Below are 20,396 nucleotides of genomic sequence, written 5' to 3'. Positions count from 1 at the left end.
TAACCCAATAAGCCTTTTTTTAACGTACTACAATTCAGCTATTACCAATCACTCCAGAAAATAGTAATAATGCTTGGCATTTACACAGAACTGTCCGGTTTCAGTGAGCTATTCAAACACTACCTGCTTAATGAATGAATGAATTAATCCTCCCAACACTCCTATGATTATGAATCCCAATTTAAGGTGCGGAAATTGAGCCACAAGGAGGTTGAGTTACTTACACTCCTTCAACTCCCCCTGAAGTTTCAAGTGGATTTAGTAATCTTCTCTCTCGTCTCTAAATTACTTGGGAGTATGGCTGTGCACTGTTAAAAAGGTTGCAATGTTCCACCCCAGAGGTGGCTGCATTTAAACACAGGGTGAAGTGTACTGTTGTTGTGCATTGTTAAACAGCCGCTATGTTCCACCCCGGAGGTGGCTGCATTTAAACACAGGGTGAAGTGTACTGTTGTTGTGCATTGTTAAACAGCTGCTATGTTCCACCCCGGAGGTGGCAGCATTTCAGTCGTGAGAGAAGTGATTCTTCTGTATACTAGGTTCTTTCAAGAACAGCCTCTTAAATGTATATAGCACCTTTTGTCCCAAGCACTTGATAGATTTAGGCCTAACTCCTGAGTCACTCAGTTTTCACTTAGCCCTTACCTGGGCAAAACTCTAACCGAGTACAAATACATACAGTGCCATCAAAATGCAGTTACCTCTGGGGTGGAAGGAGGCGTAATCAGGCACACAGCACACACAATACTGTCAGTTGGGCCCCGATCAAAAACCCAGTGAAGTTGATGGAAAGACTTCCATCGACTTCAATGGGCTTTGGATCAGGCCCTGGGTGAACTGCGGATGGGTACTTCTTAAACCAAACTCAGTTTGCTGCTACCCCTATCCCTGCCCCATTGTCTCTCATCACATGTTCAGCCTGTCAGCTCTTTGAGGCAGGGACTGTTTGTTTATTTCATGTACGTATAGTGCCTAGCGCAATGGGGCGCTGGTTCCTGACTGGAACCACTAGTTGCTACAAATAATGAAGGCAATGCGAATAAATAATAATAATGTAGGCCAAGGAGACCAGGGCAAACGTCAGCTCTGAGACACAGCTCCAGGGCATCTGTAACGCCTGCGCAAAGCAGAGGGGAAATTTGTAATTAAGGCTCACTTCAAAGGCCACCCGCCGCACGCCCAGCTAGACAGTAAACTGTATCTTTCTATGGCAATAAATAACAATAATAATAACAAGCTGTTGTGTAGCTTTTTCATCGGTAGATCTCAAAGCGTTTTAGAAAGGAGGTCAGTATTTAGCTGGTCCTGTCTCTGCACAGGGGGCTGGGACTTGGTGACCTCTTGAGGTCTCTTCCAGCCCTACATTTCTATGATTATCCCCATTTAACACATAAGGGAAACTGAGGCACAGAGTCTTTGCATCTCAAAAGGTATTTAAAGCACCTAATTCCCAGATAAACAAACAGGAGTTAGGTGTCTTGATACCTTTGGGGACTGGGGCCAGAGAGACTATGGGTAAACTTTCAGTCGGACAGAGGCGTTTTGGGCCATTTTACCCTCAGTGCTTTGCCCAGGGTTGAACAGGGAGGCTGTAGCTTAGCAGAGTGTAAACCTAGGTCTAGCGCCCGAACTGCTAAGACGAGGAGCTTCAAAGGGTCACATTCCCCCTCAGCGTAACTCATTTGCCTCCAATACAGCTCCAGGGCAGGTCAATGCTGCCCAGTGCATCTAATTCATAATAAGATAGATATACCTATCTCAGAACTGGAAGGGACCTTAAAAAGGTCATCAAGTCCAACCCCCTACCTTCACTAGCAGGACCAAGTACTGTTTTTGTCCCAGATCCCTAAGTAGCCCCCTCAAGGATTGAACTCATAACGCTGCGTTTAGCAGGCCAATGCTCAAACCACTGAGCTATCCCTCCCCCTCCTACAAGAAAAGGACTGAGCAGATCCTGGGAACCGTCTCCACCATCTCCCTGCAGATATGGCCCAGGTGCTGTATGGACCATTCCTCTTCTTAACCCCTTCTCTCTCTCCAGAGCTTCCTGGAGATGAACCAATTACCCCTCACGTTCCCAGCATGGGGTGCAGCAGGGATCAGAACAGGGTAGGCGGTGCTTAGGGAAGCCCCGCCTTCTGCTGGGAAGGGAAGGATGCTGGGATAGCTGTCCTTAGATGCAGCATGCAGGCTCTTTGTAGTTGCCTTTAGGTTTAAGCGTCACCTCTTGCTAATGGGAGCAGCTTTTTGAGCCAGATCTCGGCTGATGCAAATGTACTTCAATGCCAGTTCCTACCAGCTGACGGTCTCCCCCCTCCAAATCTTGTTTGCTGCTCCATGGAAGGAACACGGGGGAGGTCTCCATGGCGCTACCTCCCATCGCTAGATTGGAAACTGAACCTGTGGCCGTGTAGCCCAAGAACAGAAGCACCAGCCGCTGCATCCATGAGACACTGGACATAGATCTCTTCCATGGTCCCCTTCCCCGGCTGCTCCATCTCAGCCACGTCCTGCGGGGCCAGGGCAAACGCTTTGTGCTCCATGCGCTTCGATTCGCTTGCTTATTTTAGAATTTGTCTTGGCCTTCTTTGCTTGCCTTGGCATCTCCCCATAAACAGCCTTTCATTTCCTCAGCTTCCTGGAAGGCTTATCTACCCTTCTCCCCTGCCGAGACAGCTCCGTCAGAGAACAGAGAGTGTAGCCTCTTACCTCTGATTTCCCCTCCTGTCTCTGTTAGCTCATCTAGCTGTTAAAGTTCATGGATCTTCCACCGAAGTACACAGGTGACTGGCATATAGTCATCCATTCCCTGACTGACCGACCCTTGTGTGCTGACACCTAAACAGCACAGGCCTTGGAGCTAGAGATCCAGAGAGAACCACAGGGTCTGTCTGTGTCCAGCAGCCTCGGCAATAATCTCCTGGATATCATGACAGCTGAGTTGTGTCCTTTTTCTGCCAAGGTGGCAGTGGTGCTGTGTAACAAGGCACGCTTGCCCCACCCTGGTCTGGAAGGGGTTAACCCCACCCTATTGGCTGAGGAGGCCACACCTGCTCAGCCCTGCTGGGCGTGCTCCTGCTGTTGACCAGGTATGATGGGTTGGGTCACAGAGACCCCCTTGGGACTGCCACCTGATATGCTGAGACTACCTCTGAGCCTGTTTTCCCTGCCAGCTTGGGACTTCAGTACCCTGTCTTGTTGAGCCAGACATGCTAGCCTGCTGCAAACACAGACCCAAGTCTGAACCACGTCCCCCAAAAGCTGAAGACTTAAACTGAAAACAGCTTAAGAACTGTTCCTGTCTCTAGCATCCAGACACCCAGCTCCCAATGGGATCCAAACTCCAAATAGATCCATTTAACTCTGTATAAAGCTTATACAGGGTAAACTCATAAATTGTCCGGCCTCTGTAACACTGGTAGAGAAATATGCACAGTTGTTTGCTCCCCCAGCTATTAATTACTCATTCTGGGTTAATTAATAAACAAAAGTGATTTTATTAAGTATAAAATGTAGGATTTAAGTGGTTCCAAGTAATAACAAACAGAACCAAGTAAGTTACCAAGCAAAATAAAACAAAAACATGCAAGTCTAAGCCTAATACATTAAGAAACTGATTACAGATAAAATCTCATCCTCATAGATGTTCCAATAAGCGTCTTTCACAGACTGGATGCCTTCCTAGTCTGGGCTCAATCCTTTCCCCTGGTACAGCCCTTGTTCCAGCTCTGGTGGTAGCTAGGGGATTCCTCATGACTGCAGCCTCCTTTGTTCTGTTCCACCCCCTTGTATAGCTTTGGCACAAGGCGGGAATCTTTTGTCTCTCTGGGTCCCCCCCCCCCTTCTAAATGGAAAAGCACCAGGTTAAAGATGGATTCCAGTACCAGGTGACCTGGTCACATGTCTTGTGAGACCCCCAAGCCTTCATTCTTCCCAGCCCGACTCACAGGAAAGCTTGCAAGTAAACAGAGCCATCTACAGTCAATTGTCCTATTTGATGGGAGCCATTAAGATTCTAACCCACCATTAATGGCCCACACTTTGCACAACTACAATAGGACCTCAGAGTTATATTCACTAGTTTCAGATACAAGAATGATACATTCATACAAACAGGATGACCACACTCAGTAGATTATAAACTTTGTTATGATGCCTTACAAGAGACCTTTTGCATGAAGCATGTTCCAGTTACATTATATTCACACTCATTAGCATATTTTCATAACATCATATGGAGTGCACAACGTCACACCAGGGAGCAACTACTCAGATCAGTCAAGGCTGACCACTGAAGAGGGAGGATGCAGACAGCCAGCTCCAGCCTGGGAGGCGCTGACACCCTGGACTGCGGAAGCCAGCCACACCGCGACACAAGAGGATGCCCGTGACAGCTTGGAACTGCTGGAAACTGCCCGAACCGAGGAACCCTGAGACACTGGGGACGCCCAGACCACCACACTAGGAAACGGGGTAGGAAGTGGCCAGGGGGGCTGACCATTGGGCCGGGTGCTGTCAGTATGTTGTGGTCAGATCCCTGCTGACCCAGTGGCGGAACTATCTGCCACTGTTAGGGCCCTGGGCTGGGACCTGGTGGAGTAGGGTGGGCCCAGGTCCTCCTACCCCCTGCTGCCATCTCCACCCCAGGGGCAGCAGCCTCCCCACCTTAGGCCAAGAGGCTGCCAAACTCCTGCATTGGTTAGAGTTCCCATCCAATTCCTCCATGTGGTACTTCCCAGGTAGACAAACTGACCTCTGGGCAGGCTTTGGATTGGGTGAGGGGTGTTTTTTTCATGAGACCTTAAAATCAAGGTCTTATCTACTCTACCAGTGGTGCTACTAACGAGAAGGGATTTGTCCCAGTGACCACAGCTAAAATTTCCCCTCCTCAATGTCACGGTGCATTGTGGAGTATTCTGGCTGGGTGCAGCACTCCACCCCAGATGTGGCTGCATTTCAGCGGTGACATGACTATGCTCAGTATATACAGACAAAAAGCATTGTGTCTATGAAAGGTTACTAGTCCAGAAAACAAGCCCTTCACTGAAAGCATGGAACTGGGGTATTGCCTCCCCATGTGTCTGCTTCCTATAAGTTACAGCAATGACTATAAATCATAGAAATTCAGCAATTAGAATTCTTTAAAGGGGTCAACAAACATGTGGACAAGGGGGATCCAGTGGACATAGTGTACTTAGATTTCCAGAAAGCTTTTGACAAGGTCCCTCACCAAAGGCTCTTATGTAAATTAAGCTGCCATGGGATAAAAGGGAAGGTCCTTTCATGGACTGAGAACTGGTTAAAAGAGAGGGAACAAAGGGTAGGAATAAATGGTAAATTCTCAGAATGGAGAGGGGTAACTAGTGGTGTTCCCCAAGGGTAAGTCCTCGGACCGATCCTATTCAACTTATTCATAAATGATCTGGAGAAAGGGGTAAACAGTGAGGTGGCAAAGTTTGCAGATGATACTAAACTGCTAAAGATAGTTAAAGGTCCATCTAGCCCAGTATCCTCTCTATCGACAGTGGCCAATGCCAGGTGCCCCAGAGGGAGAGAACCTAACAGGCAATGATCAAGTGATCTCTCTCCTGCCATCCATCGCCAGCCTCTGACAGACAGAGGCTAGGGACACCATTCCTTACGCATCCTGGCTAATACCCATTAATGGACTTAACCACCATGAATTTATCCAGTTCTCTTTTAAACGCTGTTATAGTCCTAGCCTTCACAACCTCCTCAGGTAAGGAGTTCCTCAAGTTGACTGTGAGCTGCGTGAAGAAGAACTTCCTTGTATTTGTTTTAAACCTGCTGCCTATTAATTTCATTTGGTGACCCCTAGTTCTAGTATTATGGGAATAAGTAAATAACTTTTCCTTATCCACTTTCTCCACATCACTCATGATTTTATATACCTCTATCATATCCCCCCTTAGTCTCCTCTTTTCCAAGCTGAAGAGGCCTAGCCTCTCTAATCTCTCCTCATAGGGGACCCGTTCCAAACCCCTAATCATTTTAGTTGGCCTTTTCTGAACCTTTTCTAGTGCCAGTATATCTTTTTTGAGATGAGGAGACCACATCTGTACGCAGTATTCGAGATGAGGGCATACCATCGATTTATATAAGGGCAATAATATATTCTCAGTCTTATTCTCTATCCCCTTTTTAATGATCCCTAACATCCTGTTTGCTTTTTTGACCGCCTCTGCACACTGCGCGAACATCTTCAGAGAACTATCCACGATGACTCCAAGATCTTTTTCCTGACTTGTTGTAGCTAAATTAGCCCCCATCATATTGTATGTAGAGTTGGGGTTATTTTTTCCAATGTGCATTACTTTACATTTATCCACATTAAATTTCATTTGCCATTTTGTTGCCCAATCACTTAGTTTTGTGAGATCTTTTTGAAGTTCATCACAGTCTGCTTTGGTCTCCATCCCCTCCTGCGCATGGACCAGTGACCCCTCCAGGGGACCAGCTTACGCATTAGATGGTAAAGAAAATCAGTCATTTCTAACTCCCTGAGGGCAGCATCTCAAAGACTGCAACATTCACCTAAAGTCAAGGGGCCTCTCATAGGGGCCAGATGAGATCAAACGATTAGTCTAAGCCCAGAGCTGCAAGAGGCATGAGATCATGAGACACAATTTATCATGAGATCTCACAAAACTGCCGGGCACCTTGTTGCCCAGCAGCCCAGGACAATCAGAAATCAGATCCAAGTGAATTTAACCTAATCACTTCCTGCCCAGTGGGAAAAGTGCTGTCTCACCCCTACAAACGCTGGGTGTGCCTGCCAAGCGACATACCCCACCTGAGGCCAACAGTGAAAAATTAGCCTCTCGTTAAACCAAGCACCAGACTCTAAGAACGTAAGAATGGCCATATTGGGTCAGACCAATGGCTAATGCCAGGTGCCCCAGAGGGAATGAACAGAACAGGGAATCATCAAGTGATCCATCCCCTGTCGTCCAATCCTGGCTTCTCTACCATGATGAAGATCATGTAAGTACCTGGGTGGATGGACAGGCAGATACTACTGTAGCGCAGGAGAAGTTCATGACTTTTCCCACCCTGTTTGCTGCTCTACTCTGACAACCATGTTTGAGATCCCGCCTGACCTTGGAAAAGGTCACCTTCCTGTCCCTAGCCCCAGCCTGATATGCAAACCTTGGAGATAGCCTGCTAGGATCTAAGATGCATTGGGCAGGTAGGTCAATATCTATTAAGCCAATATGAGTGGGGAAAATGAACAAGCCCCGTTCTCTTATTTCAGCACGAAGGAGGCTGATTCCTAATGTCCTGGCCATCAGATTAATGTAGCTAACGAAAACTATTTACCCAGCAGCCAGACTTCACACTCAGAGTGTGAGTCCCAGCTCAGGGCACGTAGACTGATTTAAGCAAATGAAATGATCTTGACAACAGAGTTCATTGTAAAGATGATGGGGCGGGGGTGGAGATTGTCTTCCTTATGTAGGATGAGGAGTGGAAGAGCAGGCACTAAAAGAGGAGAGACCTTTTGAAGGAGTTTCTCAAACATCGTCTTGAACACGAGAAAAGCTTATCCCGCCGTGAGAAAAACAAAGCCCGGCTGGTTTGGCAGTGTTCCCGGATCATAGGCTGCGATTCCCAGTGTAATATTTCCCGACAGGCCCACGTTGAAGTCGTTAAGTCACACACAGGACAGTTTAATGTATTTATTTTATGTGTGCAGGTTCAAACCGCAACTCTAATAACATTGTCCATCCAGAGAATGCGATTCCTTATTGGACTCATCTCTTGGAAAGCAGAGCCGCTCCTTCCGCTGGGCAAATTTTGTTTTCACCCAGACTTTGGCCTTGAATGTGTCTAATCAAGCTGGACAAACATTTACAGGGCCGAGGACTCAAACATTCCCTCTCTCTCTCACACACACACACACACACACTGGCATGGGTGTGCAGGAAACATGTGTATTTAATAACATACTCCAGGGTTAAGAGGGGGAGTGTTTGCCCGGGACTGAAGTAAAGGTTAGTTCAGCTTTGCTTAATACTCTTTGCCTGTCAAGCCGTTATTTGGCAACAGTCGATGAGAAAAATCTACCGTCCCCTCGTCTCGGAAAGGAAAGGAAACCACAGACCATAACTATCATGTGGGTTTGGCTGGGGGATGCCAAAAAGCAGGTTGTGTGATTGGCTTCCAGCTGCATTGTAACCACCGATCGCTAGCTCCTTTGTGATATCAGGGGCTGCTGCCCCCCCCCCAAGAATTGCAGTGCTCTTGAAAAAGATGCAGGACTGTGATGACCATCTAGTCCAGCATTTCTCAAACACGGGGTCCCAACCCAAAAGGGGGTTGCAAACCTATTGTAGGGGAGGTCGCAGTATTGCCACCCTAACTTCTGTGCTGCCTTCGGAGCTGGGCGGCCGGAGAGCGGCGGTTGCTAGCTGGGCACCCAGCTCTGAAGGCAGCGCGGCCACCAGCAGCAGTGCAGAAGTAAGGGTGGCCTGGTATGGGGAGGGTTATCACATTTTTGGGGTGGGTGTCGTCACAGCCTGAAATATTTTCAAAGGGGGTCCCAGCAAAAAGAAACAAAAGTTTGAGACCCCCTGATCTAGTCTGACCTGCTGCAGGACACCGGCCAGTGGTTCCTTCATCAAGCCTGTACCTTGTGACTGAGCTAGAGCGTGATGGCCACCACGCCTGGCGAGAGCGTGATGGCCACCCCGGTGCGGATGCTGAAGCCCCATGCCCTCAGGGACTGTACTCATCTCTAAAAATCCCGGTAAGGAAAATTGTCAGTGGCTGTAAAACAAAGAAAACAAAGTGGTGCTACTGCAACCCACACATTTATTCTCTCGTCTTCCCTTCTTCTTCCCTCCTTCCTTTCAGTGCCAGTACATCCTGCCGAGGGCTAGGCCCACACGGGTGAGGGCCCTGCTGTCTGCATCAAGCCATGTGTAGGCTGAGAAGGAAGCTAGCTGTGTTTTTCTGCACATATCCCAGAACTGGCTCCAGTCCTGTCCCCGCAAAGACATACCAGGGCTTATGGATTCTTTGTTCTTTTCCAACAAGAGGGAGCCATGGGCTAATAACAGCAACTCACAGTGTCAAGTGCTTTCCATCTTCCAAGCACTGCACAAACACTGTCTAGTCAGCCGGGAGATCTGAAGAGCCATGCAGCCCTCGGAGCACAGAAACCTTTTGAAGGCAAGACGGTGCCAAGAAGAGGACATCTGGGAGGCCAATGCGGAGAACAGATTCCCCCTCTTGACAAACCAGGTTGGGATCTGGTACATGATCGCCAAAGTTACCGCAGTGACAAGGGGACGGGGTTGCCACTCATTCCACAACTTATAGGACAGTCTTTGATTTTGAGGCTCATGATCCAAGCATCCTGACATATTTCTGGGGCCGAAGCAGCGTCATTTGGTTTGTGGCACGGATAGAACAAGGCAAAATCATGGTGCTCCGGATCTGCCTTGAAGAGCTGGGAGCCCTTCTGCATCCTTCTTGTTTCGCTGTGGCATGGCACTGAGGGAAGAGGACTCTCCGTCCTCCTGCTGGCACTGCCCTTTTGGTCGAGAATCCCGCCTCTTCTCACATGTTTGCAGCATGCGACAGGGACAGCACACCCCTGCGTGGAGGTGCATGAGTTTCAAACATCTCCCCTCCCAGTGCTAGCATGCTGCAGTGCACCCTGGGGGCCACGAAACAGGCACAGTGCTGCATAGTCAAGGGGACACATCCATGCGACTAAACAAAGTGCTACTATTCCCGCCTGGTGCATCTCACCTATAAACTACCAGGAATCCCATTACCTTATTTTAATGACTCCATGGCTGCATACAGACAATGCACACATCGCAGGCACCAGCTCAACTGCACACATGCAACATTGGAAGTAGAACTCAGGACTGTCTCTTGCAAGCTCTCAGACCCCTGAGACTCCAGATGAAGGAGAATTTCTCTTAGTTCATAGAATCATAGAATATCAGGGTTGGAAGGGACCTCAGGAGGTCTAGTCCAACCCCCTGCTCAAAGCAGGACCAACCCCAACTAAATCATCCCAGCCAGGGCTTTGTCAAGCCGGGCCTTAAAAACCTCTAAGGATGGAGATTCCACCACCTCCCTAGGTAACCCATTCCAGTGCTTCACCACCCTCCTAGTGAAATAGTGTTTCCTAATATCCAACCTAGACCTCCCCCACTGCCACTTGAGACCATTACTTCTTGTTCTGTCATCTGCTACAACTGAGAACAACCGAGCTCCATCCTCTTTGGAACCCCCCTTCAGGTAGTTGAAGACTGCTATCAAATTCCCCCTCACTCTTCTCTTCTGCAGACTAAACAAGCCCAGTTCCCTCAGCCTCTCCTCGTAAGTCATGTGCTCCAGCCCCCTAATCATTTTCATTGCCCTCCGCTGGACTCTCTCCAATTTGTCCACATCCCTTCTGTAGTCCACATCCTTCCTAGTTGTAGTAATATTAGCGCTTATCTCCTCTATGGGCCATTATGAGAGGGTGACATGAGCAAATCAGCGGGACACCTTGCCCATGATTAGCCCATTGCGGACTGCTGAATAGTTACCTGGCAAACAAAGCCAAGTCAACTTAACCAAGACATACTGAATTATTGGGAAATGGGTGGTGGTGGTGCTGGTGGTGGGAGTGGGGGGTGGGGTGGGCTGTTTCCACCCCAGAGTGCAACCAGTCCCGACTCAATCTTGGAAGAGGGAGGTCAAGGAAATTCTTTTGCCCCCCATTCCCTGGCTGCAAAACAACCAGCCCCAGGGAATTAATTTCTCCCTCTTCTACAGAGCATCAGAGCTGGAGAAGAGCTAGTCAGCACCATCTACTGCACTCCCCCTTCTTTGGTTTGCATTACAAGGATCTAAATATGCAGGACACCTTCTTTACCTAGGGCTGCAGCTCTGAGATCTTTGTGTGGCTTCCTCTCCACTTAGCAATGTCACCAATAAATCTCTTTCCACATATCTCTTCCCTTTAGGACAGAGCTTCCTCGGGCTGCAATTTTGCTTTGAAATCTGTGTATTCCACCAGGAATAGTTCCTCTTACAAAGGTGGCAGGGAACGAGGGACAGACGGAGGAACTGGGCCTTTCAATGGACTGGAATGATGCTGGTGGTAATTGCTGTGGTGCTGAGTACATATTTGGGAGTAGGCAGATTGATCCAGACTGGCAGTTCCTAACCTGAGGTCCATCTAATGCAATCTCCTATCTCTGATGGATGTACAGATAAGCTGAAAGGTTTCACTCTCTGTGGTACTTTTCCCATGGTGCACCAGGTGCATGTATGTGATTCAGAGCGAGAGGTATGTTAAAAGAAGACACTTTTGTTTTGTTTTCACAATGCACCATTAACCTGGAGAACTCACTGTCACAGTATATTATTGAAGTTAAGAGCATAGTGGAATTCCTAAACAGTTTAGACATTTATATGACAATCATCTGCAGGAACAGGGCAAAAAATGTGTGAGGAATATCAACCCTCATGTTTTATTGTAGAAGCCCACCAGTATCTGCCTGGGGTCAGGAAGAAAGTTGTCTTCAGGGCAGGTTATTCCATAAATGTTCACTGGACGGTTTCTTTCACTTTCCTGATTTCTTTTAGAGACAAGACACCAGACTAACAGGGGCTGTATGTCAATTGCTCTGGTTCTGTGTTAGGGATTGTCTATTTGTGTGAGAAGCATGTACTGCATGCCATTAACCCTGCCTGACCACCTCCCCACATACACACACGTCACCCCTCTGGGGTTCTTATGCAAAGCAGGACATAGCAGGCCTCACTGGGAACTTTCTGTGGGTGCACCTGGCTTGAAACGATGATGCTTTCATTTTCTGCACCTTTAAATCTCTAAGTGCAACGCCTACCTGCAGAGAGAGCAGCCACTTTGGTTTTTAGAGTTGCTGTAGAGTGTTACAAAGACACACACACACACTGTGCACCTCTCAGGGAGACTTGACTTCTGTTCTTTCTTGGCTACCATAAGCTAAAATAAACGGTGTTTGAGTCAGAAAGTGCGTGTTTTGGAAACATAACCATTTCTTATGGGTGTTTTTTAAGTTTACGGTATGCGATTTTTTTAGACAGCCTACCTACTCATTTGCTCTGCTAAAATAGGTACATAAACTCTAGCTGTATCATGGCATCAAAATAATGGTTTGTGCTCCATGATCTCACACCTGTTTTTAACCTGGGATATAATGAGCCGCTTCAAAACCACAAGAAACCAAAAAGAGGTGGCAGAAAATAAACCCTGATATAAGGGTAACTAGTCAGTGTGCACGTAAGAACTCCCCTCCCATCCTGAGGGACGTATAAAAAGCCTGATGCAAGTCCAGGTACACAGAGTTTGGGTGGATCCTGGCCCTGTTTTATCCTCCTTCATCCCAGGCCTCTAAATGGCCACTGATTAACAGGCCCTATATGGGCACCTGGGAGATATCGTCTCTCCTCTACGTTTGACCAGCAGGTGTCACCAAAGCCAACACGTCTCGGGAAGGCCAGACAGAACCAAGAACCCCCATGCCAGGCGCCTGGAGCATGAACCCTGAACAGTACCTTTGAATCCTCGCATCCCAGTAGGGCCGGACGGGCCGAGGTCTCCCTTGTCTCCTTTCAGGCCGGGTGGTCCCAGAGGCCCTCTCTCCCCAGGGAGCCCTGGATTGGGAATGAACAACAGACAAAGTGTTGTTATTACAGCAGGAAACCAAACTGGCAAAGAGCAGGCACCCTGCGTGCCGCCTGCGTGCTAACTGGCTCTGCCAGGCCCACCTGGCAGCGTGAGACCAACGACAGGCGCGCCCTCTCCATCCCGCCGTCCTGCTAAACCAAATCCCCTCGCTGCTCCTGGCGGATCAGAACGGGAGACGGGCCTGCACTACAAAGCTCACACACAGCTCCCTAATTCCCCAGTGTTCAGTGGGGCTCTGGATCCAGGCTTCTAGTCTGGACCCAAGCCTAATCCGAACCTCCACGGTGAAGAACCCATTGGTACATCTACAGCTCACGTTCCAACATTTCGAATGCCTTCGCGGGGGCTCAGGCTTGGTGCAGAGCGACCCAGCCAAACGCAAAAGGGCAACCTCCCCGCAGGACATGTGATGGGAGCAGGGCAGCTACTTGCTACCTGCTCCAGAATCCACAGGATGCCCCGATCTCCTGGGTCCGTCCCACAGCGTCCCTAAAGGGCCTTTAAAGAACCCTGAACTGACTTAGCACTGGGCATTGTGTCCCAATCTCATTTTCCCTCTCTACTCGATATGCTCCTCTGAGAGCGCCGGTTACTGGGAACCATGGCATCTCAACCCCATCCCATCATGCCCGCCTGTGCCCTGGCTGGCTGCGTGACCCCCGGCAGCTCACTCAGGGTGACATATGTCCTGCCCAGAGGGATAGTACAAGGACTATGCGCCATCTGTGGGTGTCAGTGGGACTTAAGCAGTACCTGGGCCTTGTGCTGGTCCCTCTGCATGGGTGAATTGAACCTCAGGGCCCAGTGCTGCGGCCAGGGAAGTCTCATTGACTCTAAGGCCAGAAGGGACCATCATGATCATCTGGTCTGACCTCCTGCACCTCGCAGGCCGCAGAACCTCGCCCACCCACTCCTGTAACAGACCCAGAGCCTCTGGCTGAGTCACTGAAGTCCTCAAATCATGATTTCAAGACTTCAAGTTACAGAGAATCCACCATTTACACGAGTTTAAACCTGCCAGTGACCCGTGCCCCATGCTGCAGAGGAAGGTGGAAAACCCCCAGGGTCTCTGCTAATCAGATGTGGAGGAAAATTCCTTCCCAACCCCAAATCTGGTGATCAGTTAGACCCTGAGCATGTGGGCAAGACCCACCAGCCAGATGCCTGGGGAAGAATTCTCTGTAGTGTCTCAGAGCCCTCCCCTGCTAGTGTCCCCATCTCTGGCCATTGTAGATGCTAACAGATGTCACGGATGAGTCATAAGCCATAGTATCATTCCCCCCCCTTCCCCCCCCCCTCTATTTATCAAGTTCAGTCCTGGACCCAGTTAGGTGTTTTGCCCCCCATTGCTCCCCTTGGGAATTTCTGCCGCCCCAAGCAAAAAAAAAAAAAAGCCGCGATCGTGATCGGCGGCAGTTCAGTGGCAGGTCCTTCGCTCCTAGAGGGAGTGAGGGACCTGCCGCCCCCGAATTGCCGCAGGTGCCGCCCCTCTCCCTTGGCCGCCCCAAGCACCTGCTTGTTAAGCTGGTGCCTGGAGCCGGCCCTGCTTGGGAGGCTCTTCCAGAACGTCACTCCTCTGGCAGGGAGAAACCTTCGCCTCATTTCAAGCCTAAACATATTGATGGCCAATTTCCTCTCCATTTCTTCTTGTGTCAATATTGGCCCTTAACTGAAATAACTCCTCTCCCTCCCTGGTGTTTATCCCTCTGAGGTATTTATAGAGAACAATCACATCGCCCCTCAGCCTTTGTTTGGTTAGGCTAAACAAGCCAAGCTCCTGAAGTCCCTCTAACAAGGCAGGTTCTCTGTTCCTCTGATCATCCTAGCAGCCCATGTCAATGGGAGTTTTCCCATCGGTGCCAGGGGATACCGCCCGGGCCCTAACCCTTTCTGCGCTGCATTCTAGGGACATCATAATTCCCAGGGCAGGCGTGGGGCTTCAGAGTCTGATTAGTCGCAGCTGTCTGAGGTGTCTGACTGGGGGAAGGTGCTATGCACAAGGGGAAGTAATGCTGGCTAGGTAGCCTTTTCCATACTGCCCCCGCACCCCATCACAGGCTGAATTCCTTTCTAAGCTCTGGGCCATGGGGGTGCCGTGGCTGAGAGAATTTCTTTGATCCCGTGCGAAAGGCAAAGGAGCCAGCAATGGCGGACATGTACATGCACGTTTCAAAACTGAAACAAACCTTAAAGAGTTAAAAAACAAAACAAAAAAAGCAACGGCGGCAGCTGCCAGACAATCCATTTGTGCTGCTGATTAAATCCAAATAACACCAGCCATTAATCTGTCAAGGAGCGTGAAGCAAACATGGGTAGCCATTGCTGGCAAGCTCTTTAGTAGAACAGATGGGTTTTTCTGCCAGTTTGGCTGGTTTTACAGTCCCACTTGGGGCAAGGGAGTGTATTTTACAGGACCAGCCAGCCTAGCACACCCAAGTCATCAGCAAGGCTCGAACATGGGGCTTCTAGCAGCACACCCCATGCCTTTAAGCATCGGCGCTCTAGGAGGAAGGCCAGCCGCAAGCAGCAGGTGTAGTGGATCCAGCCACTAGAGGATGACAGGAATGCTTGCACTCAGCCAGCGGGTCACACGGCTGACATGGTCAAACCCAACCTGTCCTCTCCAGGCGAGAGAAGAGTATTCACAGCCAACGGGCGACTCTTTCATCAGCTGGGGAGTGGGATGAAACAGAGAATGTGTTGGCTGACCCTGTGTAGGGTGATGGATTCTGGGGTTCTCTGCACCCCGGCAACGTCGCCAGGATCCATTGGACAGGGTGTTGGGAAAGGAGAGTCATTTGGATATTGTCAGTGTCTTGGGGTGTCAATGGGATTAGATGCCTAACCCAGTGATTTTTCTTCACATGCTCAATGGGAAACTGTCTGATGTGGGGGGTGGAAGGACTTCTCCCCCACGGCATCCTGACCCAGGGAGGGAGGTCTATGAAGCTGTGTAATAGTCTCCCAATGGAAGGCGTGAAAGCCCCATCACTTGGCTAGACAAAGCCCTGGAGAATACCCTGGAGGGAACAGCCTTGCATCGCCTGGGAGATAAACTGCATGGTCAAATAGACCTTTTCCCCATCTGACGTCTCCAGGTTGTTTTATGATACTGGTTGCGCCACCTAAAAGACTTGCTCGCAAATCTGGAATTCTAGATTTGGATCAGAACTGGAAAGGGGCTGAAAAAAAACCACCCCCAAACTTTGGGTAAGTTTGTATCCACCCCGGGCTGGTCACTAAACGAGGCTCAGAACTTTTGTGGTCTGATTCAGTTTGGTTCTGGGCAGGGCCGGCTTTAGGGCGATTCAGCCGATTCCCCGGAATCAGGCCCCGCGCCCCTAAGAGGGCCCCACAACGTCCCAAAGGAGCTGCCGCCGAAGTCCCGCCACGGTCTTCGGTGGCAGCTCAATCGCTGAAATGCTGAAATGCTGCTGAAGTCCCAGCACTGTCGGTGGCGGCAGCTTAACCGTTGCCGCTGTCTTCGGCGGCATTTCGGCGGAGGGACCTTCCTCCGCGGCGGTGATTGAGCTGCCGCTGAAGACAGCGGTGGGACTTCAGCGGCAGCTCCTTCGAATCAGGCCCCACGGTGCCTAAAGCCGGCCCTGGTTTTGGGAGTTCTGGGCTGCTGCCGATGTCTGTCTCAGCCCCTTTCGACCAACACACAGACTTTCACTTAGATAGAAAAACAGGTTTTCCTTTAGTTTTTAATTGAATTTACCTTGACAAACAATGGTTTCAATTAAGGAGGGGAAATGTTTCCTGAAATTTGAAACAGTTCCATGTAACCCCTAAGAAAGGTCCAGATCCCCAACCCCACCAGGATCTCAAATTCCCCTTCCCCAGCCCTTCAGGACCCCATGTGCGGCTGCTTCCCGCTGCCTCTGGTTTTACTGTCGCTGATACTAACTCTTTGTTTCCTGCCTGCAAACCATCTGCTTAGAAGTTATCGGTTTGCTGCAAACTTTAGTTCCACTGACCAGTGCAGCGTGCGGCTATGAAAGGAGGAGGCAATCAGATGCTTTGTTTGTTTACATTAAATTGGTACTCCAGTGAATGAAGACAGCATTGGAGGATATCAAAGGACCATGCTGGCAGACAGAGATTTTGCCCTGGCAGACTATCAGGCCTGGCAACTATCCCAGCAAGCCATCAGGACTGCCAGAGACAAAGGCTCACCTTGCGTCTCTGAGCACGTGGGGGCGTCCATAGGAATGCAAAGGAGCAGGGAGTTTATTTAGCTCCGTACCCAAATCACGGTGTTCGTAGGGCAAAGGCATCGCAGTGTTGGACGGCAGCGACTGGCGGATGATGACTGATGTGCCACTCCCCCTCCGACCCCAGAAGCGCTAATTCCTACAGCGGCTCAAGGACCCGGGCAGCCTCCCTATCTGGGAAGCCTGTGGGTATGGTTGATGGACACCTGAAGGCCCCCATAAGCCTGCCATAATTCAGGGGTCACTCTATAGTGGCATATTGGGGCAGTACAGCTGGTGCACCAAAAGGAAGTCAAACTATCCCACCCAACCTTGCTTAATGGAAGGAGAAAGGGGATCGGATTACAGAGGGGACAGAGGTCAAGAAGTAACATGGGCTGAGATTCCAGGGTGGTGATCTCTGGAAGTCAGCCTCTAAGCACGCCCAGGAGCCTGGGGAACGGGATCGTTGTTCCAAAATATTTGGAATGCTGCAGACGAGGGGGAGAGGAATTGTCTAGGGTGACATAACGAGGGGTAATAATTAGCCCTTCTGTAGTGTGTTTTATCCAGAGCGCCTCGAGGTGCTTCTTTCAAGGAGGGCTGGCATCTGTACCCTGAGTTTTACAAGTGGGGAAACTGAGGCACAGAGAGGGGCAGCGAGTTAGCAAGGTCACATGGCAAATCAATGGCACAGCTGGGAATAGAGCCCCTTGACTGCCTGTGGAGCCAGTGTCCGAACCTGTAGGTCACATCGCAAGACCACTTGCTAGGTCTGGGGCTCTACATAACCGCTCAAAGGTAGTTATGTGCTGTAACACTAACAGAATAGAATTAAGCCAACAATAAAAATGAGGTGCACAGGGGGAAATGTTGGGACAATGAGAGCTCCTGGTTTACGGCTCAGTCTCCTAAAGGATGTGATGGAAACGCCATCATTTGAGTCATTTAAAACCAGACTGGACAAAGTGCTGGAGAATCGACTGTGGGAAACAAGCCTGGATTGGCTGCAGGGCTGGTACCCAATGGGTCTTGCTCATCTCTGTGTTACTGATATTTATTATTTGTGTAGTGCTAACAGCATGCCTTAGCCCAGTGAAGTCGATGGGCATCTTTCTATTGACTTCACTGGGCTTTGGAGCAGTTCCTCTGGGCACCTAGTACATGGTCTGTTACCTCTTAGTCCAGGTAAACCAGGAACTCCAGGTTCGCCTTCCATTCCTTCATTGCCTTGGTCTCCTTTTGGTCCTGGGGGCCCTGAAATATGACACGTAAAGATGGTTAGTGGTTCTCTTTAGACAAAGCAGTAGCAGCAGCAGATGGAAAACATGCACAACTCTGCACATAGCTGTCAATTATTATTTAGCAAATGCCCAGACGTGTGGGAGGTGCCTAATGGACATGGAATAAAGGCAGGCCCCTGCCCCAAAACATACAAGCGCCATGACTGAGGTGAAGTTTGCCATGTGTCTTCTTCCCCGATTCATGGATTTCAAGGCCATGATCATCTCATTTGACTTTCTGAATAGCACAGGGCAGAGAAATTCACCAAGTGATTCCTGTCTGAGGCTCCTATTTAGAGATGGTCAAAATTCAGAATTTCCATCCCAGAAGAAATTCGGACATGTCAAAATTTCCTTTCAGCCCGAATCGGAATGAAAAGTCCAAATTTCATCATTTTCTGCAAACATTTCTGAAAAAATTTGCTTCGGAACTATTAAAACCTCCAATGCAGGGGAATCCTGTCTTAGATTTCATTATAATAGATAACGAGGAATTGGTCACAGAAATGAAAATTAGTGGTAGCTTAGGTACAAGGGATCACGCCTTGATTACATTTGTTATGTGCAAACAGAATAAAGTATAAACCAGTAATTCATATAGTTGGTGATTTAAAAGCACCAATTTCACAAAGCTGAAAACAATTATGAGCCAGATCAGTTGAGAGAAAGAATTTAAATAGAAAAATGTGAATAATAATTAGGAACTGCTTAAGAATATTGTATACATGCCCAAAAAGCCACAATCCCACAATAGAGAAAGAACATTACACTGCTTTAAAAAAACAATAACAAAAATAACTGGACTTAGAAGCAGAAATAAGTGAAAGCAGCTATAATTAAAAAAAAACAACATATATAATAAATGGAAGAATGGGACAGTTGACAGTAATAACTCTAAGCAGAAACTAGGAATAGGAGAAAATTGATAAGGGAAGCAAAGAGGAAAAGGAGCCATCTATGGCCACCTGAGTTAAGGACAATAAGGAGTTTTTATAGTATATTAGGAACCAAAGGAATCCTAGCAGAACTGGCAGAACTGACACTAATAATGCAATAAAGTTAGAAGTGATCAATAAATATTTCTGGTCTGTATTTGGGAAAAAGCTAGATGATATTTTCAGATCAAATTATGATATGCTTTTCATTCCAATAGCAACCCAGGAGAATGTTAAACAACAAGTACTAAAGCTCAATATTTTAAAATCAGCAGGTTCAGATAACTTGCATCCAAGAGTTTTAAAAGAGCTGGCCAAGGAGCTCTCCCAATCAGTAGTACTGATTTTCAGTAAGTCTTGGAATACTGGGGAAGTTCCAGAAGACTGGAAGAAAGCTAAGGTTGTGCCATTATTTAAAAAGGGTCAATGGGACCAAGCGTATAATTATCGGCGTGCCAGCCTGACATCGATCCCGGAGTAAGATAATGGAGTGGCTGATATGGACTCAACTAATAAAGAATTAAAGGAGGGTAATATCATTAATGCCAATCAACATGGGTTTATGGAAAATAGATTGTATCAGACTAACTTGGTATCTTTTATTGATGAGATTGCAAAGTTGGTTGATAAAGGTAATAGTGATTTAATATACTTAGATTTCTGTAAGGCATTTGACTTGGTACCAGAAGACATTTTGATTAAGAAATTAAAATGATATAAAATTAACAAGGTACATATTAAATGGATTAAAATCTGGCTAATGGATAGGTCTCAAAATGTAATTGTAAACGGGGAATCATCTTCGAGCAGGTGTATTTCCAGTGGGGTCCTGCAGGTGTCAGTTCTTGGCCCTACGCTATTTAACATTTTTATCACTGATCAAGTTTGCAGATGATACAAAGATGAGGGGAGGGATAAATAATGAAGAGGACAGGTGACTCATTCAGAACAATCTGGATCTCTTGGTAAGTTGGGTACAAGCAAACAATATATGTTTTAGAATAGAAGCATAGAATCATAGAAGATTAGGGTTGGAAGGGATCTCAGGAGGTATCTAGTCCAACCCCCTGCTCAAAGCAGGACCAACACCAACTAAATCATCCCAGCCAGGGCTTTGTCAAGCCTGACCTTAAAAACCTCTAAGGATGGAGATTCCACCACCTCCCTACGTAGCCCATTCCAGTGCTTCACCACCCTCCTAGTGAAATAGTTTTTCCTAATATCCAACCTAAACCTCCCCCACTGAAACTTGAGACCATTACTCCTAGTTCTGTCA

General features: G+C 48.3%; 1 protein-coding gene across 1 annotated transcript in view; it reads right to left on the bottom strand.

The window, feature by feature from the left end:
* The window catches only part of SCARA5 (scavenger receptor class A member 5), a 178,332-nt gene that overhangs the window by 36,771 nt on the left and 121,165 nt on the right, over nucleotides 1-20,396 (bottom strand). Inside the window, exons 3-4 of the mRNA XM_034766805.1 lie at nucleotides 18,079-18,159; nucleotides 12,574-12,672 (exon numbers count right to left, since the gene is read on the bottom strand). Of these exons, the coding sequence (XP_034622696.1) occupies nucleotides 12,574-12,672; nucleotides 18,079-18,159 (180 nt within the window). The remainder of the gene's footprint in view (nucleotides 1-12,573; nucleotides 12,673-18,078; nucleotides 18,160-20,396) is intronic.

This window comes from Trachemys scripta, chromosome 3 (genome assembly GCF_013100865.1).
Source record: "Trachemys scripta elegans isolate TJP31775 chromosome 3, CAS_Tse_1.0, whole genome shotgun sequence".
Lineage (NCBI taxonomy): Eukaryota > Metazoa > Chordata > Testudines > Emydidae > Trachemys > Trachemys scripta.
This window is presented reverse-complemented; position numbering and strand designations above follow the sequence as displayed.